Below are 24,314 nucleotides of genomic sequence, written 5' to 3' on the forward strand. Positions count from 1 at the left end.
CTGCACATGTGAGAATTATGCATTTATGTAACAGCGCTGGCCCATCTGGGGTAGAGGTTATTCTTCTCTCTCTCTCAGTCACTGGGAGTAAAAATTAAATTTCATATCAAATAATGTTTTAGGTCCAAATTTTTTTTTCTGATGTGCACCATCACTGAAACTCTTGAAGGTCTGGATACCTTTTTTTCTTAGATTGTACTAAAAGTCCACCATTGCTGAATACTGTAACCATTTCCGTTTTATATTATATTATATTATATTATATTATATTATATTATCCATCCATACAATTTCAGTAAACACTTGTTCTGAGCAGGGGCCCAGTGAACTAGAGCCTATCCCTTAAGCACTGGGCTCAGGGGGCACACCCACAAAGGGATGTCCGTGCATTGCTAAGTAAATATTATATTATATTATATTATATTATATTATATTATATTATATTATATTATATTATATTATATTATATTATATTATATTATATTACTGGGGGGTGCGGTGGCGCAGTGGGTTGGACCGCAGTCCTGCTGTCCGGTGGGTCTGGGGTTCAAGTCCCGCTTGGGGTGCCTTGCGACGGACTGGCGTCCCGTCCTGGGTGTGTTCCCTCCCCCTCTGGCCTTACGCCCTTGTGTTCCCGGGTAGGCTCCGGTTCCCCGTGACCCCGTATGGGATAAGCGGTTCTGAAAATGTGTGTGTGTGTGTGTGTGTATATTATATTATATTTCATTATAATTTTTGGTGTACAGTTTCTGTGTAAATTACTGTGAGAAACCTATTGTACATCTTTAACCACTATGCCACCTGCTGCCCTGCATGGGAAAATAATTTTTTCTGATCTAACATAATAAATCACCTTGGGAAAGATGAACAGTACGTTGATACATTCATTTAATGACTGCTACATAACGAGAGCACAAACATGCCAGTTGCTGTTTCACACTGACCTAATACTGATTTTAATATGAAAACTGGTTATGAATATAGCAGTATGGTACAGTGCATGAGCTCCACTGCTGTGCGGAGCCTCACCAGCAGCTCCTGCAGCTCTCAGCTGCGCTAAAAAAAACTTAATCTCTCCTTTTTTCTATTTTGAGGAAACCCTGCGAGCTAAATATTACACGTCACGGCCCAACAGCGTGTGAATATAGAACACGTCTCTTCCCGCTGACTTCCCGGCACGGATTGCACCCCTTCCCGACTGTCGAGGTTATCGCCTCCTCCGAGCCCTCCGTTCTTTAACCGCCCAGCTTTCTGTGATCCGCCGCACATCTGTCCGTCCGTCCATCAGCGCTGCCCCCCCCCACCCCCGATGTCCTCAAGGAAGTTCCACACAAACAGCTGCTTCCACTCTTTAATTATTTCCAGCTTACATTTGTGGTTTTACGTTGAGATGGGGCCACTTTGGAAACACTGCAGCATCCTTCTCCCTCTTCGCCCTGGGAAGTTGATGCAGGAAGGAGATGCTGGCAGGAGATGTTATCAGCAGAACAAAAATTGCCGCCGACTAAGTGAGACGCATGGGATCCGCTCTGCTGTCTGTCTGTGTGTTTATCAGATTAACCCCTGTGTGTTGCCCCCCACATGCCATCCAGACAGCACACGCTCGATGGGCCACTCGACCGGACGCACATGTCCCAGACTGTGGTTTTCACGGCGGAAACGCAACAAGGGGGCCGCACACAGTGCCAATTTGTCCTCCGACTCTTTACCGGGGTAACCACCAGAGCCCCGAGCTATACAAACCTCCTTGAGATCTTTGTCCCTAAACCGCATTGTTCCAGTCATCTGACATGAGACTCTTCTATTTCTGTGTTCTGAAAAGTCTGCTAAGAACAATTATGCTTATTGAGTGACCGCCAAATCAAAACATTTCATTTTCATGAGCGAGGTAAGAGGTCAGCAATGGTGCACTTTAATGACCGTGCCATGTTTAGACCATGTTCGCTAATGCTCTGTTTAGTGACCAAGCTACTTATTTGTTTTTGCTTACATATACAGCTGGACCTGCATGTTGTTTTGAAATATTTTAGTTAAAAAAACAGTACCGAGCTGGATGGGACACATCTGCCAATAATGCAGTTAGTGGGCAGATGTGGTCTAGTTTAATTCCTAACCCTGGTGTTAACTGGGAAATTATTGTATTTACTAACATCAAATAATTAAAAAGGAGCCAGACCACCGTCAGCCTTCGGAAGATCCTCAGTCCTTCTGCAGGCCCTGAACAGCATGCAGCAGGACACCGGATCATTGTAAGTTAGGAAGTGGGTGGCACAGTGGCACAGTGAGTAGAGCTGCTGTCTCGCAGAGCCGCTGTCTCGCAGAGCCTAGGCTGTGCAAGACGATGTGGCTTTGATCCCTGCTCAGTCTGTGTACAGTCTGCATGTTCTCCCTGTGTTTGCATGGGTTTCCTCTTGGTGCTCTGGTTTCCTTCCACAGTCCAAAGGAAATAGAAATTGACTGTGAAATCTGTGCTCCAGAGGTTCATTCCCGAATAAATCTGGTATTAGTCAACAGAAAGAATTTCACTTGAAACTGCTGTTCACCACACCACTTGTGGAAAGAAATTGTTTGGATTTAGAAAAAAGAAAATTTTATTCATGAGACCATATTATTCTTGTCTCTCCCGTTCACAAGTCCGTGCTGTGTGTGTTTCTCCAGGTTATCGGTTTTCTCCGCCAAAATGTGATTTAATTAATCAATCTAGTGATTTAGTAAATGAAATATTTTGTGTAATTTCCTTGATACGCTTATGCCACATTAGCAGGTTCTGGATGTTTGTTACTCCATGGGTTTGTCCACCTATACTGGTATTTTTTAGTTCTGCCACCAGAGGTCGCTCTCACCTTTCTTTCATGAGTCACGTGCCCCATCGTGGGTGCAGTTACCGCCTCTGTCCACGGGTGGCGCCCTTTCCCAGGATTTCCCCTCATTCCTGTTTCCTCCTCCCTGGGAGTCAAAGATCTTCTGTGTTCAGTAGAGCCTGAGGCTGAAAAGTAGGAAAAAGGATTTATTTTTAAACCCGGACTGCTTATCTCGAGAACTGATATTGCAAAACGTTACATATTTAAGACACATTTAAGAAAAAATGACACAACGTGTAAACAGTCATTCGAGTGAAATTCCATCTGTCCCTTTATTTAAATTTCTGAAATAGCTTAAATTTTTTAAAACTTTATTTATATAAAAAAAACAACTATTTGAAGCACAATTCACAGCCCCACCGTTAATTAATTGTTTACCATGGTAACATGGTGATCAGAGCTGCTGTCCTGGTCCCAGGTTTGAATCCCTGCTCCTCAAGTACTTACCATGAATTGATACAACACAGTATTTCCAGCTATATAAATAGGTACATTATTGTAATGCTGCTAAACTTACAATAAAAGTTGTCTTGGACAAAGTCTAAACAAGTTCAATAATAATCCCTCCTATAATAATAATAATAATAATAGTTTCAAGTCTAGGGATTTAGGACATATTTTTGCAAAAAGGTTACAAGACTCAGGGTTGCAGATGTCAGCATAATGACACTTTATGGATGAATGTGATGTGATGTATGATGAAGCCACATGTGGATCATACTGTATATATTACATGAAGAAGGTGGTTTACACACTGGGAATTGTTTTTGCACGTTTTTCTTTGCTTGTGATGAACATCTGTCACATTTAGTTGTGTGTGTGTGTGTGTGTGTGTGTGTGTGTGTGTGCGTGTGCGTGTGTGATTGGTGATCGCCCCGTGGCGAACTGTAAGGGGTGGTGGGGTCACAGGGCAGAGTGTCCTAGGGAACGAATGGAGTCAGGGCCTGGATTCAGATTGATCTGGCCAAGGTCATGAGACAAAAAAGTGACAGTTTGCAACCTCCCCCAACAAAACTCTGCGGCGCCCATTAGAGCGATCGATGGGTTCAGCTTTCCAGAGAGTGGGAGATGGATGTGTGTGTGTGTGTGTGTGTGTGTGTGTGTGTGTAGGGGTGGGGGGAGGGTCAGCCCCGACCAAGCAGCTTTCCACACCCCTGACCCCTGAATGCAGGAAAAAAGAATTTAAAAACTAAATCTTTAGTGCAAGATGCAGCAGGTTTTGCTGGTGCTGTGGGTTTGAACTCGGGTTCGGGTTGCGCTCAGTACGTGTACAGTTTGCATGCTCTAATTGTGTTCATGGTGGTTTCCTCCAGGTGCTCCTGTTTCCTCCCACAGTCCACGGACACGCATTTCAGTTGTACTGGTGGCTCTAATCTGTGTGTGAGTGAATGAGTGTGTGTGTGTGTGTGTGTGTGTGTGTGTGTGTGTGATTGCCCCATGATGTGTATCCTGCTTCACACCCCATGGACCACCACAACTCCGCTCTGGATAAGGGGTTATTGGATATCGATAATCGATGAGTGGAATAATTATGAAATCCAGCCTAATGATTCAAGAAACTAAAAGGCATTTATTTGCCGTTGGTTAAAAGTACTACGTCTGTATTCGGCGAACAGAGGTGACCCTGTACAGAGACGCCAAACACAAGGGCCTTGAGAGAGGCATTGTGGGTAATGGACTGGGGGTCGGTGATCTGCTTGTGTTTCAACACCGGGGATTTGCAATGAGTCTGGGCACAGCAGGACTGGTGTGGCACCCAGAGGGGTGAAGACGGGCAGCAGGGGGCGCAGCGGTTAGAGCTGTCACAAGGTTAAGGAGGTTTCATGAGTTACTCCATCGAATTCACCCAGTAAAGAGCCTTAACCTTAATCTGTGCAGCGACTGAAGGTTAAATACAAATGATAACTATTGAGCATTTATTTTGCTTATGTCGCATGATAACAAACATTTTGGACTGACCTGCAAGCTTACATTAAAAAAGAGGCAAATATTGATTTTACTTTTAAAGAAATGGATGTAATTATAAACTTCAGTCCCATTGAAAGAAATTAAAAATATATATTTTGAAACTGGGGTGCGGTGGCGCAGTGGGTTGGACCACAGTCCTGGTCTCCGGTGGGTCTGGGGTTCGAGTCCTGCTGGGGGTGCCTTGCGATGGACTGGCGTCCCGTCCTGGGTGTGTCCCCTCCCCCTCCGGCCTTATGCCCTGTGTTACCGGGTTGGCTCCGGTTCCCCCGTGACCCCGTATGGGATGAGCGGTTCTGAAAATGTGTGTGTGTGTGTATTTTGAAACTGGCAATTATTACACTGGCCACATTATACTGTATTCATAAAGGGTAAGAGACCTACATTTCATCGCTTTAAAATAGATTTACAAAGTTATTTGTAAAAAAAAAAAAAAACAAGAAAATAAAGAAGGAAAAAACTTTGACCTTGCAGTTAAAGCCCCAGGTTCGAACCCGTGCTGCACCTTTTGTACCCTTGATCATGGTACTTAGCCTGAACCGACACAGTAAAAATGAGCCTGCCGGGTAAATCAGTGTAAATCCATGTAAGTAGCTTAGTGCTCAGACATCACACTGTCAGACGCCTTAGAGAAAAGTGTCAGAAAGCAAATCAGTGTAAACGGGGGAGAAACAAGGGCCAGGCCTGTGTTGTGCCGTACGGGCGCCTCTGCCCCTGTGGTCCCCGGCACCGCGCTGGACGAGCTCTTGCATGTGTGCCGCCAACTCTTTCCTGTGCCCTCAGAATGACAGGAAATTAAAAATAAATAAATTAAAGATCTGAGGACATGTGCAGACATGATTCGGTTTAAAAATATCCCGCAGCGCCGATGGGCCCGTGCGCTTGGGTCCTCAGGGGACGCATGCTGGCTGAACTAGTAGGATCACCATTTCCGAGCATCAGATTGGGGGGCGGGGGCGGAGGTTATCTGTTGACTGGGATCGACCATGACCACCTATTAAACCGTGACCAGGTCAGCTGATTCTGCGGGCCGGGGCGACTCACCTGTGCCCGGCCCCAGGCTCAGAGGAGCACCAGGGTGAAATCGCCGCGTTCCCCCACGTGCACCGAACAAGCTGTTGGGGTGGGAGGGGGGGGCTGCGATTCGGCAGAGGCGCAACGGGGAGAGACGGCTCAGGTTGTCCCCGGGGACGGAGCGTGACGGCTGGGGAGAGAGCGAGATCCTATCAGTGGGGACCTTCGCAGGCCTCCCTCAGGATGTGAGGTTATTTCGGAGAGAGGGGGGACGGTGGAGATCCGAGGGCAGATGTTATGAGAAACAAATGCACTTTTATCTCTTCGCTAATAACTGTGTCAAATCCCATAATTACGGGGAGGCACGGTTTCGCCGTTTCGATCCGCGTACGCTGCCGAGGCCACGGCGCCAGAGAAAGGGGCCGAGTCCCAAAGCGGCAGAAAGCACTTATGGTACGATGCTTCGGGACCTCGTTATACCCTAGTCGACGTAAGGGCCCCTTCCAAGGGGTCGCGCGCCCAATGGCGACAGCTGCTCCGGGAAAAAAACACAACAACACGAGGGATGATTTTCGAAGCGGACGGGCCGCGATCGCCGTCGCCCGTTGGCTTGCGTCACTTCCGACGAGATGCGGCTCACGTGTCCTCCGCTCACGGGACGCGGCTCCGATTTCGAGGGAGTCCTCCTGCGCCCGGAGTCTTCATTCATAATGAAGGAGGTGGAAGCCGTGAGGCATGATGGGAAAAAAAATCCAGTGACAGAGGCCTGGATGTGAGTGGGCCTGTGCTACTGTTTAAATGTTAAAGACAGCACTCAGTGGGCCTCGCGCCCGTGCCGACTCGTACACACACACGCGCACACACACAGAACTAACAATTATGGGTTTGGATCAGACAGTAATGGGACAGCAGGAGGTGTCGGGCTTATAACTGCAACCTAGATTCAAAGATCCCAGGTTCAACCCCACCTCCTGCTGTAGGTCTTACCCTCAAGGTATTTATTGTTAAATGATACGGTAAAAATTACCCAGCTGTATAAATGAGTAATTATTTCATTACAGGTAAATAATTTTTGAGAAAAGTCTAAAAGCGGGTGGCGTGGTGGCACAGCGAATAGCTCTGCTGTCTCACAGCGCCTCAGTGGTGCGAGACGGCATGGGCTCGATCCCCAATCAGGCTGTGTGGAGTTTGCATGTTCTCCCCGTGTCTGCGTGGGTTTCCTCCGGGTGCTCTGGTTTCCTCCCACAGTCCAAAGACATGTTGTTCAGCTTCCCCGATAGTGTGTGAGTGACAGAGAGAGTGTGTTCCACTGATGTATGGATGAGTGACCCATTATAAGTAGCGTATCTAGCAGTGCTTTGGACAAAAGTGTCTGCTACACAAATAAATTGAAAAAACCCAAGTTACTATTTTCTCTTTATTTATAATCATTATAAATTGATTTAGCCATTGCCCCAGTACCGATGTCCACTCAAACTCTTCTTTAACCGAACGGCTCCTGCGCGCATCGCCATTTCCCCGGAATGTGATAGGAAGATAAAGAAAGGATTTTGCTTCAGCTGGGAATCAAGAATGTAATTATTGACTCCGCCACACACACCAGCGCTTTGACGTTCAGTTGGGCTTAAAACATGTTAAATAGTGGCGCGCTTGAGCAGATTAGGGAACAAAGGGATCCTTCTTAGGCATCAAAGGGTCTCTGCGCTCATCCCAACTCCATGGCAGGTTTATTATTATTTTTTCAGTTTGGGGAGGGTGACTTTTAAAGCTGTTCCTTAACCTGTCTGAGCTCTATGGTCCGAGCGGAATAAAAACCCCCCGGACAGACAGCTGCCCACCAGCCCAATCATCCCACATCCACATTTATTCATATAGGTAATGCTTTCCCCAGACACTCACAGTGTTTAACTGCTTGCAATTATTACCCATTTATACAGCTGGGTAATTTTACTGGAGCAACTGAGGTAAGTACCTTTCTCAAGGGTACTACAGCTGGAGGTGGGATTCAAACTTGCACCATCTGGGTCTAAAAGCAGCAGCTCTAACCACTACACTCCCACCTGCCCTTTTCTGTGATGACACCAGCAGTGTTATTACCCTAGTGAGCCCCTGAACCTCCCCCTCCCACCTGCAGCATGTCACAGAAAAAAATGTCACGGTTTTCACAGCCCAGTGGGTAGGAATGGGGGCGGGGCATCATGGCCATAAGTGGCACCTTGTCATCAGAAAGGTTTGGGTTCAAATCCCCACTCCTGCTATTGTATCCTTGATTGAGGTTCTTTAAGCTGAACTGATATGGTTAAAGTTACTGTTGTATAAATAAGTGTATTAATGTCCAAAACTAACTGTAAATCAGACAAAAAAATGTAAGTAAAATAAATAATGACTCCTTTGTTGTGGTATTTATCAACATCAGCAGGGCTGGTTTTATAACCAGACAAGGCTAGACGATTGCCTAAGGGCATCGCATTTTATTAGACACACACACAGTCTAAAGCTGCTGGTCCCGAGTCGGGTTGTGGTGAGCCGGAGCCTAACCCGGCAACACAGGGTGAAAGGCTGGAGGGGGAGGGGACACATCCAGGATGGGATGCCAGTCCACCACAAGGTACCCTGATCGGGACTTGAACCCCAGACCCACCAGAAAGTAGGCACAGGGCAAACCTGCTGCACCACTGCACCCCCACTTCACATTTTATTACACACACACACACACACACACACACACACACACACACAGTCTGAGCCACTTGTCCCATACAGGGTCGCAGAGAGCCAGAGCCTAGCCCAGCAACGCAGGGCATGGGGCTGGAGGGGACACACCCAGGATGGGATGCCAGTCCGTCACAAGGCACCCCAAGCGGGACTTGAACCCCAGACCCACCGGAGAGCAGGACCTGGTCCAACCCACTGTGCCACCACACCCCCCCACCACATTTTATTAGTAAGATAAAAATAAATTGTGATCTGGGAGAAACTTAATTTAAACCTTAATTAACATTTTTACTAGAATTTTAAAGATCTCCCACTTACGTAAACATAGTATGATGCTTCGCCGCCACGTGTCTTTCAACTGTTGCACCTTCATAGGCGATATTTTCTATGAAACCAGTGGTCGATCTGCATCTTAAATTGTTCATAGCCATTTGCTCCCCAATGAACTTTAGTCTTGAAAATAAGTTTATCTTTCAGTCATTAAAGAATAAATTTGTATTCTGTGTACGTATGTTTATAAACATGCTATTGTAATTTGCATTAATAACATTTATAAACGCAGATTTTATTTTCCCTTCTTTATGATGTGAATCTAAGTTTGAAAACAAGTTTTTCCTCATGTTCATTCAGAGACAGTAATCGAAGGGGCGCTAGACTGATTCTTGGTGCCAGAAACCCGAGCAATGGCCGTGTGTGTCGCCGCTCTGAATACGAGACAGCGACGCAGCCCTACCTATTTCGAACCCACCTCCGGACACGTGGGCAAAACTTGTACGGTCCAGATAATGTTCAGTATTTCCAGCCCGGATCGAACCTTCTCAGCTAGAGGCCAAACCCTGTTGCAGCTGCAGTACATTTACTTCTGCCTTCCCCATAAGTATTCTACTCTGGTATATTTCCTCATCAATATTTGAGCACAAGTCCTACTTGGAATATCGGATCACTGTACCTTCATTCTAGCAGAAATGCTACCCGCCCGTCCTTCAGCTGACCACCACACTGAGACAAATATCTCCTTGCCTATATATAGTACTTGGAAAGTTCCTACGAGACAGTGTAAAAATAATGGCGACATGATGGCACATTAAAAACAGCAATAGCAAAAAAAACATAAATATAGCAAATAGAAAATACAGCCAATAGGAGTATAGTAAATATAGCAAAAAATAGCAAAATGAAAAATAGGGGGACACAGCAAGTGGCACTGCTCTCTCACAGCGCCTGGGTAGAGCGACAGGACGTGGGTTCGATCCCCGCTCAGTCTGTGTGGAGTTTGCATGTACTCCCCGTGTCTGTGTGAGTTTCCTCCGGGTGCTCTGGTTTCCTCCCACACTCCAAAGACATACTGTTTAGGTTCACCCAGTGTGTGTGTTCTACTGATGTATGGATGAGTGACCCAGTGTAAGCAGTGTATCCGGTAGTGTAAGTCACCTTGGTGAATAAGGTGTGCGGGCCGATAACACTAGAGTTCATTGGGAATCGCTTTGGGGAAAAGAATCTGCTGAAGAAATAAATGTAATGAATGCACAAATCCCAGTGTTGGATGAATGGTGAAGTAAGTTAATGCTACATTAAAGGTCATCCTAAGGAAAACTACTTCTGTTCTCACAACACACGCTACTATACATCATAGTTAATCATTATACAGAAAATTATCTATCGATAAAATTATCTGCCATGTGTGGTTCTAACCTTTACCACGTCGTCACTTCAAATAATTACAGAACACCCTCCTCCAGGCCAACGGTCTCTCTGCCTCTGCTTTAGTAAATTAACAGGAAATAATTTATTTACCTTAAAAAGGTAACACAGGCTCTGTTCAAACATTTAATTAAGCCATTTCATTTGTGATTTAATCATTTATTTATTCATTCACTTAGCTTAATCTTATCCACAAAACCGGATGCGATTTACAATGTAATATGCATGTTTTATTTCCATTTATAAAGCACGACATTTTTACTGAAACAATTCAGGGTAAAAACCTTGATCAAAGGTACAACGGCAGGAGCAGTGATTTGAACCCAGGACATTTGATGGTAAGTTACCACCCCTAACCATTAAAATACCAGCATACAATACTAGCTTCCTCCCATGTTTTACTTTTCACGTAACGCAACATTTGTAGCCCGAGATGGAAGTTTAAAGGGTAATTTACTTTGCCCTCTATAATACACGTTACTCGTTGAAACACGGTGAAATACAACGACTCTTGGTTTCAATACACGTGCAACATACGTCATTGGCAGTACTACCAGGGTAAACACTACCAGGATCAGAAAGTGTTGTGACCCAGACATGCGCAACAAAGTCTGACCTCTGAACAGCAAATTACAGTAGTGAAAGCAGTAAATATTCATCACTAAAAAGGCATAAGTTTGGCAGTCAGTGAAGGGGGGGGGGGAGGGGGGGCATTGACAAGGATCTTGCAACCAATTTCTAAGACTTATTTTAAATGTATGGCTTTTCAGTAGTTTTATTTCTTATTTCAGGCAGTAAAACCTTCACCTGCCACAGGTGGCTGGGACAGGTTTTAAACTGGTTTGCAGAGTTTGTCCAGATGTGAGCAGCTGTGACAACGAGGGAATTATGAATTGGAAGGATCCACATTAGTAGAAATGGAGGGGGGGGGGGAGAAAAAAAAAAAAAAAAAAACCGCAAAGGATATGCTTTTATCATAACTTACAAAGAGCGTACAATATGATCGGTGGTAAATGACACCATGTCCCGGTACAAGATTCAAGTTACCGTTGTACATTTTTATACAAAAAAAAAAAAAAAAAAAAAAAAAAAACACAAAACGCTCATTGTTGAACACACTCGATATTTGTGCAGCATAAATACATGTAGAACTGTAGTGTTTTTGGCTCATGTACGATAAACAGCACATGATTATATATCTTTCTCTTGAATGAACCTGAACAGGGGCACATGCTCAAGTGCACCGCCTTCAAAATAATTTATAATAAAAAAAAAAAAAAAAAAAAAAGTCTGTTGTCAAAGCAGCCCCAGAACAACAAAGACGTTGTTTACGAGAATGGTGTTCACCAGACCAACGCTGATGTACGTGGCAAACTTGTACGGCACCTCTATCTCCTTCTGCTGCCGGGCCTTTAAATCCTGGAAGGAGACCTTGCGCCAGGAGCAGAGGGCCAGCAGGCTGAACGTCTTCATCGCCTGCCTGGTCCCCAGCAGGATGGCGACGCCCAGCAGGAAGCGCCCGCACCCAAACAGCAGGGCCTGCGGGGTCAGTGCGGGGAGAGGGACGGGGAAGCCCCCCTGCGGCTCGAACGTCTTCCCGAGCTGGCGGTTCACCCAGTAGCCCACGGAGCAGCCGGCACCCGCGCCCAGGATGACGGTGGTGTCCCCCCGCGTGGTGCTGTAGTGGTCCAGCCTGGGGTAGTTGTAGCACAGGAAGAGGGGCACGAGCACCGCGAGGACCGGGGAGAGCGGGCTCTCGAGCTGCAGGCGGTCGAAAGCGTCCCACGCCGGGTAGGTCGCGACCATCAACAGGGCCGAGATCATCGCTCCGCAGATGACGTCCTGGAACGGGGAGGACACGTCAAACGCGACAACCCCAGCGGGAGCGGTCGGATCCGAAGACCGCACGTTCAAATCCCGCCTACTGCCGTAGGACAACCTGAACACGGTACTTACCCTCAACCGCTCCAGTAAAAATGGTAACCAAGTGTAGGTAGCTTAATATTTCAAGTCAGTTTGGGGAAAAAAAAGCATCAGCTAAATGAAACAATGCAAAAAAAAGTTGACCGAACCAGAGTTGGATCGCTGCGCGTGTTTGGACTGCACGTGCTTACATTCCGGCAGCAAACGTAAGAGTAAAAAGAGTGTACGCCAACATGGAAAGAGCGTGGAATCTGCGAGAACGTGTCACGCAAGACCAGCATCGGGGGAGCCGTCGCGTGACGAATGATGGAAAGCCGGGCGCGTTTCGCGTGGGGAGCCGTGTACGATGCTCGACTCTCGGTAACGCACCAGCGCAGAATGCATGCCCGTGTAGAGTCGACTGAGGCCCACCAGGGTGGAAAACGCGACAGCCACGAGGAGCCCGACTTCAAACTGGATCTGGGGCGAGAGAGAAAGAGAAAAGAAGGAAAGGAAGGAAAGGTATTTCATGGTATTTCACATGCTCCACACCACTCTCGCACAGGGTCGTAAACATACAGTTAGTTACTTTACAGTAGCCTTTTAGGCGAAGACATGCACCTGAAAGGAGGAACCGTTGTAAATACCGACACGGTCCTTCCCATGCGGTTAATCTTTGCACTTTATGGATAATTTATAAACCCCGCACTCAGCCCTCTAGCGTGTGGCTGAACGCTATTAGGCGCACCTTATCCCCCAGCGTGCATTTTCCGACGTAAACGCGCACTCCAGTTCGAGAACGCACGCTTCAGCCCATTGAAGTGCATTGTGCTCGATGTCCATCTAACAAGGCGGCCCTATGATGTCAACGTGCAGAAATTCTGGACATGCACCCAGACAGAGGAAGGGGAATTCAAACACGGTGTCCATCACCCCTCCTGTCGGGGGAGAGCCCTTCCGTCGCCGCCCGCTCTCCATTCACGCACTTTGATGTATGGTCGGCTTTTTTTTCCCCCCCCCCCAGCCCTCGCCCCTGTGACATCCCTCTCTGTCCACTTGATGCTTTCTCCCTCCGTTTGTCCATTTTGCGTCCCCATATTTCAATGACAGCGCCTGAAACTCGGCCCTGTATATTCATGGAGACCCTTCCTCTCGCTCGCTGCCTCTTTCTCTCCCAGGCCCATTCTTGTTCCCTTCGCTCCCCTCCTCCCGGAGCTGAATGCCATTGAGTGGAAGTTAATGACGAGGTCGGAATCAAAAGGGAGCCGGTCCCGGGTAACAAAGGCGAAGGCATGGCAGGGCCGCTCTATAGAGAGCCCGGTGATTGACTGTCCTGATCTTTCACCTCCGAGTTCTCTGCTCCTTCAGACTCTATCACTGCTCGCTGAAACACACACACACAGGCTGCCCCTCCCTCTATGATGAGTAAGACTCAGCACGCACAGTAAAAAAAAAAAAAAAAAAAAAAAAAAAAAGGGGGGGGGGGGGGGGGGGAAATCACACCATCCATTCATCTGTTCATTCGCCCATATTCAATTACCGCTTTATGGATGGAGGCTGAGCCTGGATGGGACCACGCCTTGGTCACACTTGCCGAAAAGAATAAATAAATAAAATAAAATAAACCACTCCAAGAGCTGATCACATTTCTGGGAGTTCAGGAAGATTATTTTTGAGCAATTACCATTATTTTACTAGGTTGTGCCATGCAAAAAACATACAATAACAAAACTCAATTAATTAATGATAATTGCCTTCTTCCTGCATGACCGTGAAGAAACATTTCAATTAAAGGACTGGCAGAAGCACAAACTTTTTCAATTCACAATTATTTATAGTTGCGACCTCAGGAAGACTGGATTTAAAGAAGCGTTATGGATTAAAGGATTACAGACTGAGTAAAATGTTCAGCTCTACCTTCCGAAAAGATTGCGCCAGTAAATGACACCAAAACACCGATCAAATTAAAAGCGAGGCAGTTATTCTCAGGGCTATTAAAGCGGGAGTCGTTTTTTGCCGTCATCGATCACTGCGCATTCCCCTGATGCCACTGACCTCCGACACCCGGAGCAGAGGATGTTTCCTTGTCTGAACCCCCCCTGGAAACCAATATGCAAAAGCAAAATGATATATTTTCACTAAGGGTTTAAAACTCAGTTTTACCCAGGTGTGCCGTCCAACGTATAGCATGATGCTCAAGGCCGTGGTCCAAACTCCTTTTCCGGAGCGGTGGTTCTTAAGTTATTGAAGCGAGGAGCACGGGTGCGGTGCGTCAGGGTTGTTTCATCCCGACCAGGTGGGCGGTGGACCAGGGCGACGGCTTTGCGCCCGTGTTCACAACCAGTGTCCCACCTGGATGCAGAACTGGGGTCCCAGGGAGCCCATTGGTGGGAGTTGGAGAGATCCAGGACATAAGCCAAGCTGAGAAGGACATATCCGATCCTCTCTCTCGCCCGCCCGCCCGCTCGCTCACTCACTCACTCTACAGCCCGATGATGGATGTGTGACAGCGATGAAGTGCAAGGTTGTATCCTGGCGACGAGCAGCAGCTGCACGCCAGGGATGCTAAATGGTAAGGATGCTCACTGGTGACGGAGAAGCCATCTGTACGCAGCCCTCTCTGCTCCTTGGCTGGGGGTGGTTCAGGCACCTCTCAGCGGTGACTGTACAGAGCTCCTGACACGGTACATGTGGTATTCCCTTACTCGCTGAGGGATCATTCCCCTATCCAATCAGATCCAATCAGACAGCAGGTAAAAACACCCGTACTGCTCAGACGTGCTGAAAATGTACATGCCGTCACCTGTCCTCTTGCGGCGGGTTGTCCGGGGCGTGTCCCGCTCACCTGGAACCTGGGTGCAGCGCTGAGCAGGAAGGTGAAAGAGATGGCGGTGGCGGCCATGGCGTGGGTGGAGGGCATTCCGTACTCGGCGTTCACACGGGGCTCCAGCTTCACCACAGGGGGCGAAAGAGGGCGGGGCATCTTCAGCATGTCCTTCATCACCTGACCAATATACATCACCACCTGAAAGGAAGGGTAAAGGGGTGAAAGACAGTGGGGTCATAACAACAACACCCCTTCTCATCATCACATGGCTCATAGCTAAGGATGGAGCCTTGAAAGGAAATGCATTAGGAAGACGCAGGAAAGGAGAGCGCCTCAAGATTTAGGATGCAAACCCATGTCCATTGCAGCAGGGCAGGACTGTGGTGTGTCTTGTTAAGGGGGATGGGGTAGAACCGCCCCACCATGTCGACAGTATAAATAGGTAAGCTCCATCTGGATGACGAGCAGTTAGTGTGGTGCCCGCCTGTGAAAACAAAGGCCCCGGCTTTTAGAGATGTATTTTAGGCCGAGCCGCTATATTTAATTTAAAGCCACTGGTGCAGACAGAGGGGAATGGATTTCGTACTCAGCTTCCCTCCGCCGCACCGATGTCCGAGGCTCAGGCAGTTCTCCTAGATGCCGGAGATTAATCTTTACTCCACAGCGAACGCTGCAAAGGTTTTGCTTGGTTTCACCGTGCATAATGTGTGCTCTCTGTCAGTGTAAACACGCGGCAAATGGGCCTCGACCAGACAACGTATCTGTGGTTACTGGGGCGGCCGGAGAAACGTCAAGTTATCGGGAGCCTAGGAAAGCAGCACAACCTTGGAAAACGGGATGACGTAGACATACATGTTTTTCAAAGAAAAACACATCCATGCTGCTCCTCAGAGGGTGAACACTGAGAGGGGCAGCGCTGCGGCTCAGCGGGTAGCGCTGGTGCCTCACAGCTTTTGGGCTGTGGGTTCAGATGGAGGTGTATGTGGAGTTTGTATGTTCTCCCCATGTCGATGCGGGTTTCCTCTGGGCGGAACGGGACATTCCTGGTGAACTGGAGATTCTAACTGTGACCCTGCATTCATCATAATGAATTAACGAATGAATGACTAAGGCTGGGTGAAGGAAGGCCCTGTGTGCCGCACACTGAGATTCTCAGTTATCAATACCTGCCTTTTACAGACGATCATTCGCTACGTTGAGCCACCTGCCATCTCTCTCTCTCTCCCATCACGCCTTGCAGCGCAGGTCAGGTATACCCGCACAGCGCTCTCACTCCGTCACCCTAACCCAGACACCCACCCCGGGAGCCCATTAGTTGGAACGCAGCGCGTGTATTTCTGTTTGTAGCATCATTGCCCTCCCCCTCCGAAACACAGACTGATTCACTCCAGTTTAACCAAATTACAGGACCTCGCTGCTGCCGCACGGGTTTGAACAAAGTCGTGCTAAGACAAGGTCAAAGGTTTCGTCTCATAGCGGACTTCCTATTTCAGATCAACCGGTGGATGAAATGCTTCACCGTAATCGTGCCCCCAGGACGCGCTCTGTACCCCGGACTTCCGGGGACCTGGCTCTCTGCTACAAAGCGTTAGAGGTCACGTGGCCAGGCCGCACGCTCGCATGTCTTTTTTAACCGCATCGTTGCGTAATAAATACGGCTACACACACTTGAGAGCAGTGGTTTGGGCCAGAGCGTTCATCGCTTTCTTTGCGGGTGGGGCGGGGGGTTAATGCACGCAGCTGTTTCCCGGCCAACAAATTGTTCTTGTTTTATACTCGTACGCTCATTGTTGCGGAGGGCAACAGTGAGGGCCCTGTGAATGTGTGGCCCCTGGCTAAATCGGGACTCTGAACCCTGGATGGCTCCTTCAGCACAGCAGGACAGCAGTTTGCCCCCAGGCAGGCTGACAGAGCGCGCTCGGGTGCCGGAATGCACGGCACGGACGGGTCGGCGCAAAGGGCAGCCTTTGACGAGCTTCGGACGGAGCCCTGGCCGAAGAATAGAGCTCAGGTTTAATGTCTAACGAGGGGCACCGCGGCGTCGTCGAAGCGGACCGGCGGGGAGGGGTCTCGAGAAGCCGTCTGGTGTAGACGGAGTTCAATGGGCAGATCGGGACCCTCCGGCGACACGGCAGAGCACCGAGTGGACTGCGTCATCACGCTGGCAGCCCGAGCTAGGGGTCAAAGGGTCACTTCGTATCCCGTGGATCACAGCCCAGATTTAGCTCCTCGCTATCGGGAGAGGGGGCTCGCTCACCAGAAAGGCTCAACAATGAACCGAAGAAGGAACGATGTCACTTTTTTCCATCCGGTTCAGACCGGTTTACACGAGAGCTTCGCAACGCGAAAGAAACGCTTTAACTACAAACGGTGTCATTCTAAATCCGCGCGCACCCACACTCGCGCAGAGAGCGTGTGTTTGCGTTTAGAGGGGCACGCGCGTGTGAACTCCGAGGGTGCGCCCCGCCAGGGCGACTGAGGCTTTTTGCCCCCCGCGGACGCGCTCACCTCGGCCCGCGCTGCTCATAAACACAGGCGGCCTTTGTGACGGGAAACAAGGGCGCCCATTGTCCCCTCGGACGGCTCCCTCCGCGGCGAAGGGCACCCGAAGAATTCCAGATATTTCTGCGGGATTTCGCTTCGGCGCACTTTCGCCGCCAACGAGGACGCGTCGCGAGGTGGGGCCATCGGGAGCGTCACATTCACACAGCGGGATCCCACTGGCGACTCATCCAAACGCCCATTTCATACCTTGTACCACACTTCAAATACGCATCATGAAACCCAGCGCGGCCGTAAGGAAACGCCAAAAAATGCGGTAACCATCCTGAAAAAATACTTTCAGGGCAACACCAGCAATAAGGAAAAGGATATTTAAGTCTGTAAATTAGAGCTTTCTAAACTGCGGCGAAATCTGAGATGCAAAAAACACAGGAAAACAGAATTCAAAGCAATCAAATGGGGGGAGGGGCTTCCTGCTTTACAGACCAGACAGCGAACCTGTGTTTAGGGCAAAGGAATCCAACTATGATTTACAAGTTTAACCCCTGCTGGGGACCTTACTGCTGGACAGCAAAAAAATTGGGTTTTGTTTTAGACTATGATAAAAGGGGAGCCAAGATATATCACGGGGCGGACAGGTGATCTGATGACGGTGCAGCAGCTCAATCGCAAGCGACACAGTTAAACAAACTAATATCGAAACGCTTACGGCGGTCGCATCTCCCTGCCCTTTTCCTCATTTTTCTTTAACGGAATTTATTCTCGGGGGGCGACGGGGACAGACGACGTGGGGCGCTTTACAGCTCTCGTATAACAGCAGGCGTGGAGCGCCGGCCCAGCCGACCCAGAACTATTTCTCTTTTACAGTGTTCTCCAGAATTCTGCAGCGACGCTGCCTGTCGGCCGGGCGGATGCGATCAGACACACAAGTCTGGCTTCAACGTCTGTGAATGGCGACAGTGTGGGATTAGCGGAGGGGCAGCGGGGGGCCGGGAAGGAATGGGGGTCTGAAGAAGGGGTCGCATTGTCACACCGGCCGGTCAAACAGCGACGGTTTAATTAGCACCTAATTAACCAGGCGTCCGCCGGTGCCATTGACACCAGGGGCATGAAATCCGGCAGCCTTTAAACCTCGCTTGAGCCCCGGCGAGAGACACCGGGGAAGCATCATCCCCCTGGCGTGGAGAGGGGCAGCCATCAGCCCGTGTCACAGACGGCCTTCGCCAAGGAGTCGCCTCTCGCCCTTTCATGTCAGCGATGCGGAACAGGCTATAATTCCATGAGCTTCTGTAGAAAAACACATTAGGAAAGAAGAATTCTTGTTCCAAAAAAAGAGGGGATTCTGGGATAAAATTAGAAATTCATGTGACTGCAACGCCCTCTGGTCACGCGTCACTTATGGTGGGACATTTAAGTCTCTGAAGCTGTACTATGTACGGACCAGGTCTCTGCTCATTACCATGGGATGAGTGTGGACCTTGTTGCTCCACTAGAGGACGGGCAATTGAGATGGAATATTTTTTTTTTTTTTAAATAATTTTTGTACTCGCTCTGATCGGGCTTGCTGTGTTCTTCCTGGGGGAGGCACTTCTACAGCGTGAAAGAGAAGCGAGCCAGACGTCGTCGCCATCAGCCGTCGCCCACAGATGGTCGGGAACACTGTGCCAACTCTGCACACAAGCTGGTAGCAGCTTACCAGGAATCAGACGAAAAATCACAGGATTTTTTCAGTATAAAATTCAGACCTCATGATTTAAATGATATTTATTGCTTTATCTGCCACTTTCTTCTATTTACTCATTTAGCTGAAGCTTTGTTTCAGTGACTCACAATGATTTAACCATTTATGCACGCCAGGCTTCACGGGCCTGTATCAATTCAGGGTCAGTACCTTAATTCATTGCACTATAGCAGAAGATGGGACTTGAACCTGTAACTTTCAGAAGCAAGGGTGACAGCTCTAACCACTATGCTACCTTTTTACTGTATTGATTCAGGGTAAATACCTTGCTCGCAGGTACTAGAGCAAGTCTGGGAATTTGAATCCATTTTCTTTGACTGAAAGGTAAGAGCTCTAATCACTACACCACCTGCTGCCAATTTTATTAAACACAGACTATCAAAATATTGTACATTACTATGCTTCACCTTGGAGCGCTATTCTTTGTAGTAATATCACAGGGGGCACTATTCAACATATCAGCTATACTCTGCCTCACACCCAAAACCTTATGTAGAGAAATTCAATCCACTCATTCAGTTTCATTTGGCAAAAGTGAGAGTGGGACTCTGTATTGATCGTTTGGTACCATTTGGAACGTGGCCCAGGGGAGTATTTTTAAACACACTGTAAGGGTACCACACAAGTGGAGAAAATTAAACACAAATAAAACATCTCACATGCTGAGGTCAGAGAACATTTACCATCCACATGTTGACCAGGCGGCGACACAAGAAGGGATCCAGGTTCCAGTGGATGCAGGGAAGGAAGGTGATGTAGAACATCTCGTGTCCGAGCTCCGCAGATCCCAAGAATAAGTAATAGAGAAGGCGATTCCGGACGTTGTACTGGAGAGGTGGCGCCTGTATATAAACGTGGTAGAGCAGGGTGAGTCATGGGGGTGGGGTTCTCCACAAAGTAATTATCTGCTTATATCACATCACACTGTTGCCTCTCATGAGAATGAATCTTTTACACCATCACCTAGCCTGATGTCTAATTATTCATGTATCGCACACTTTTTTCATTACTCAGAATGGTATTTTGTTATTTGCAATAATTTCCCTAGAGCAGGGTATTTTATACTATATCAGTTAAGGGTAAGTACCACACTCAGGGGTATTAGAGCAGGAAGTGGGATTCAAACCTGGGTCTTTGGATTGTAAAGTGATGTCTAACTGCTACTCCACCTGCTGCCCCAATGCAAGATGATATTAATGTGCTCTACCTTTAATACAATGTAACTGTCTTACCAGCCAATAATTATTGGCACAGTCAAGGTTCTCTTATCAACACAGGAAGTCAGGTGCGCACTCTCATCCGCTTGGGGGGGGGGAAAAAAAAAAGCGTGGGCCTTTATGAAGGTGTGTGTTGCTAGGGATCGAGCATAAACTGGGTTATTAATGAAAGACACTCCCGGAGTTATAATGCCATCGATGAATACGGGACCGCGCCAGTGGACCATGAGGTCACAGCACCCTGCGGACTCTGGATTTGACCATCATTTGTGGACAATTAATCCTAGTAACAGCAGCCCTGCTAGTGAGGTGCACAGCAGTGACACTACCGCAGTGTAACCAGATGGGCAGCAGGACTAAATCAATGAGGAATTAAGTAAATGAAATACTTGGAGACAATGTCCTCTTTCTCCCTAAGATCACCTGACTTGTTCTTCTGGGCCTGGAGGAGATGTTACTTCATAGACACATCAAACCCACTCGCACCATGTCACGGCTTTACTGCTTAAATTCACACATTGAACTGGGCTTAAATAGTTTAAAAATCACTTTTAGTACATGATCTGGTGTGACTTCATCTTCTAAAACCGGTGATGAAAAAACTGGTGAAACGAGAAAATCCAGTTAGTAAACACTTGACTTTCCTTCTCTTCCTTCTTTTTTTGACTTCAAACTTTGCCTGCACATGCACCCAGCAACACTCACTCAGTTTTCGCCAGCAACCCACATCTTTAACCCACTTTATGCAGCAGACATTTACAACTGCGCACATCATGTACTCACGGCATCATCATCATGGCTCACGCGCGATTTGTATTTGTAATTTGAATTTCTGTCCTGTTTGTCGCGTCGCTCCCGGCGCGCGGCCCCGTCCTGGGCGAAGAGGCCGCACCTGCGCTGAAAGGCGGCCACGAGCTCCGAGCCCTGCAGGTACCGGACCGCGGCCAGCATGGTCGCCGCGGAGCGCCTAGCGCCTGGCGCCTCGCGGACAGACAGACAGAAAGGGGCGCGGGCTCAGGTGTATGAGCTCCGGTGCGCGAGCACTCAGGTGAGCGGCAGAGCAGGTGTGTGGGCAGGAAGGATTCCGCGGCGTCCTAGAGCCCGACGACGCAGGCGCGGCTGTGTCGTGTCACAGCGACAAACAGTCATTTGCGATGCTCACCTGCTGGTGACAGACGGGGATTTCGGGAGAGATCTTGTAGCCATTACTACTTTATTTTTCATTATTTTTTGCTCTGTTCGTAAGTTTCACCTGGAATATAAGTGTAATAGAAACCACCATATGAAGCCAACTAATTACACATATATATCATTAGACGTAATTTATTCTCATTTAATTTTTTATTTGATTTTTCAGTTAATCAGAATCTAATAAACAACTATAACGCAAATTCTCAGGGAGGGTCAGAATCATAGACAATATGAATAAGACGGTTTTTGTCATTTGCACAGGTAACAATAATCTTTCTGAAATAAAATGTGAGCAATTCATTTATTATCCAGGAACATGTGCCTTTGTTTCATCTGTAGTGCACGAAGAAGTGATTCTAATGCTTCAGGTGCTGTAAAGTAGGAAGGATAATAATAGACAATCACAATGTGGCCGCAGAAGGAAGATCTTTGAACTCGGCTGTTGCCGTGGAGACCACGACCCTGACCTGATGTTGAGTCTTAATTTCATTAAAGAAACTCTTTGTTTTTGCGGGTTTGGGGTGGTGCACCGTGTCTTGTGACTTCAGGGTTTGTTTTCTTTTTCACTTTGTTTAGGGATCAGGGCAGAGTGGTGGAGCTACGTTGTGGGGCTCATGGTGGAGCTCTGAAGTGGGGCTCATGGTGGAGCTCTGAAGTGGGGCTCGTGGTGGAGCTGTACTATGTGAACCAAGGTGGTGAAGCTCCTTTTTGGCTCGGTGCTGGAGCTCTACAATTTGGTGCTTGGTGGTGGAGCTCCGATACTGGGCTGGGAGCTAGACCTCTGTGTCGGACCTTTGCGGTGGGGCGTTCACACTCTGTAGTGGGGCTGGGTGGTTTAGCTCTGTGGCGGAACTCTGTGCTGGAGCTCGGTGGCGGAGCTCTGTGGCGGAGCTGTACGGACTGCAGCCCCCTGGCTTCTCGCGCCTGAATCACGGGCATTACATCACCGCTCATCCTCCGCGAGCCGCCCGTCCTCTTTATAGCGTTCAGCAGAGGGATGGAAACAATGGAGGAGTGAAGGGAAGCGGCCACCGACGCGTTTCGCACACGACGAGAGGAAGAGAAAACAGCGAGACATCGACAACAATGCAATTGCATGATAGTATTAGGATGTAAGAAAAGGGAGGCGGCGCGTTGGTAGAGAGCGCGCCCGGGCGTCCTTTTTTTCTTCTTCTCTTCTTCTTCTTCTTCTTCTTCTTTTTGTCGCCCTCCCCTCTTCGTGCGCCGATCGCGCGAGCGGCGAAACATGACATGGCAGAGGCGGTCGTGCCAGCGAGCGGAGCCGAGAGCGCGGGCGCCGCGCCGTTCCCCTTCGAGGAGTACGAGTGCAAGATCTGCTACAATTACTTCGACCTTGACCGCCGCGCGCCCAAGATCCTGGAGTGCCTGCACACGTTCTGCGAGGAGTGTCTGCACACGCTGCACCTGCGCGAGGACAGACCGTGGCGCATCAGCTGCCCCGTGTGTCGCCACCGGACGCCGGTGCCGGACTACCGCATACAGAACCTGCCCAACAACACGAAAGTGACGGAGGCGTTCCCACTGTGCGTGGACTCGGACCCGCTGCCGCAGGACTGCCTGCCCCCGCACCCCCCGCCGCTGCACCCGGCGCTCGTCTCTCTGCGGCGCGAGGAGGCGGCAGCAGCGGCGGCGGCGGCGGCGGCGGCGGCGACGACGACGGGCGCGCCCCCCGGCCCGGCGGCGCCCTCCAGCGCCGTGTCCACGGCCACGACGCTGTCGCAAGACTCGGTGCGCTACGACAGCTGTCAGAGCTGCAAGCGCGCGGCGCTCACCACGGGCTGCGTGTGCGTCGTCTTCTCCTTCCTCTCCATGCTCGTGCTGCTCTTCACGGGCCTCGTCTTCGTGCACAACCACAACAGCCCCCCCTCGCCGGCGGGGCCCATCTGCCTGTCCGTGGCCAGCATCCTGGCCATGTTCTCCGTGGTGGTCACGTGGCTCATCTGCTGGCTCAAGTACCGGCCGGAGCACGAGACGGGTCGCTCGTCCGCCGGCTCCAGCAGACGGAGCGCGTGAGCGCGCGTGTCACGCGCGCGCCAACAGCAGTTCTAGCTTTAAACTCTTTTCAGTGTTTTACATGTCATTAGCTATAGCCAGTGGTTTATATATATATTTTATATATATATATATATATATATAGCGTATACAATCCGGTCATATGTCACTCAGTGTAGTGTATGTAGCCTGTCACGTGTTCATACGCGGGGGGCGCCGACGTTCCATCCCCGATCTCAAGTAATGACAGACCAGACCACGAAAATCGCTATTTTTCGTCGTTCTCCTCATGTGGGTGTCACGAAGAAAGGTTCACCTTTAGCACGTGCCAGTGAGATGTGAAAGCGACAGGGTCGCGCCACGCGCGCACACACCTGCGTGAACAAGGCGTGTCACAGCCTCCCCTCCCGCCCGCGCTCCCTTGGGAACCATCACGCGGGTTTCCGCGTGGCTTTTGCAATGAAATCTTGTAAAAAAAAAAAAAAGATGCAACCTCTTGCCGGTCGATCGATTTATTTATATCTGTCGTGGGCAGTTTTCCGTGAGTCGCCTTTATTTTCTGATGAGCTCGAGACGACGCCGCGGTCACGCGCAGGTGCACATTATTATAGCTGTATCGTGTCACGTACATCCTATAAATAATGCACGTGGCGTTGCTAGCGGTC

At 48.9% G+C, this 24,314-nt stretch overlaps 1 protein-coding gene across 2 annotated transcripts; it reads right to left on the reverse strand.

Moving 5' to 3' along the window:
• Positions 1-11,252: 11,252 nt before the first annotated feature.
• Positions 11,253-23,572, reverse strand: sgpp2 (sphingosine-1-phosphate phosphatase 2). Of its 2 annotated transcripts, none has more exons than XM_018748369.2 (5): positions 23,430-23,572; positions 19,912-20,070; positions 15,004-15,183; positions 12,549-12,638; positions 11,253-12,098 (listed from the first exon to the last, which is right to left on the reverse strand). In XM_018748369.2, the coding sequence occupies exons 1-5, from the start codon at positions 23,568-23,570 to the stop codon at positions 11,553-11,555; spliced, it is 1,116 nt and encodes a 371-aa protein (XP_018603885.2). In that variant the 5' UTR covers positions 23,571-23,572; the 3' UTR covers positions 11,253-11,552. The 2 variants fall into 2 exon arrangements, with proteins under 2 accessions (XP_018603885.2, XP_029111075.1); XM_029255242.1 differs by lacking the exon at positions 23,430-23,572 and adding an exon at positions 21,229-21,431.
• Between the last annotated feature and the right edge of the window lie 742 nt (positions 23,573-24,314).

This window comes from Scleropages formosus, chromosome 10, assembly GCF_900964775.1.
Source record: "Scleropages formosus chromosome 10, fSclFor1.1, whole genome shotgun sequence".
Lineage (NCBI taxonomy): Eukaryota > Metazoa > Chordata > Actinopteri > Osteoglossiformes > Osteoglossidae > Scleropages > Scleropages formosus.

Excerpts from the sequence above, each read along its gene's own strand:
- sgpp2 (XM_029255242.1), bottom strand. The coding sequence starts at position 21,396 with ATGCTGGCCGCGGTCCGGTACCTGCAGGGCTCGGAGCTCGTGGCCGCC. Across the intron at positions 20,071-21,228 it reads TGAGCCATGATGATGATGCC|GCGCCACCTCTCCAGTACAA; the intron begins GTGAGTACATGA and ends GTTTATATACAG. Across the intron at positions 12,639-15,003 it reads GCGCTGCACCCAGGTTCCAG|ATCCAGTTTGAAGTCGGGCT; the intron begins GTGAGCGGGACA and ends CTCTCGCCCCAG.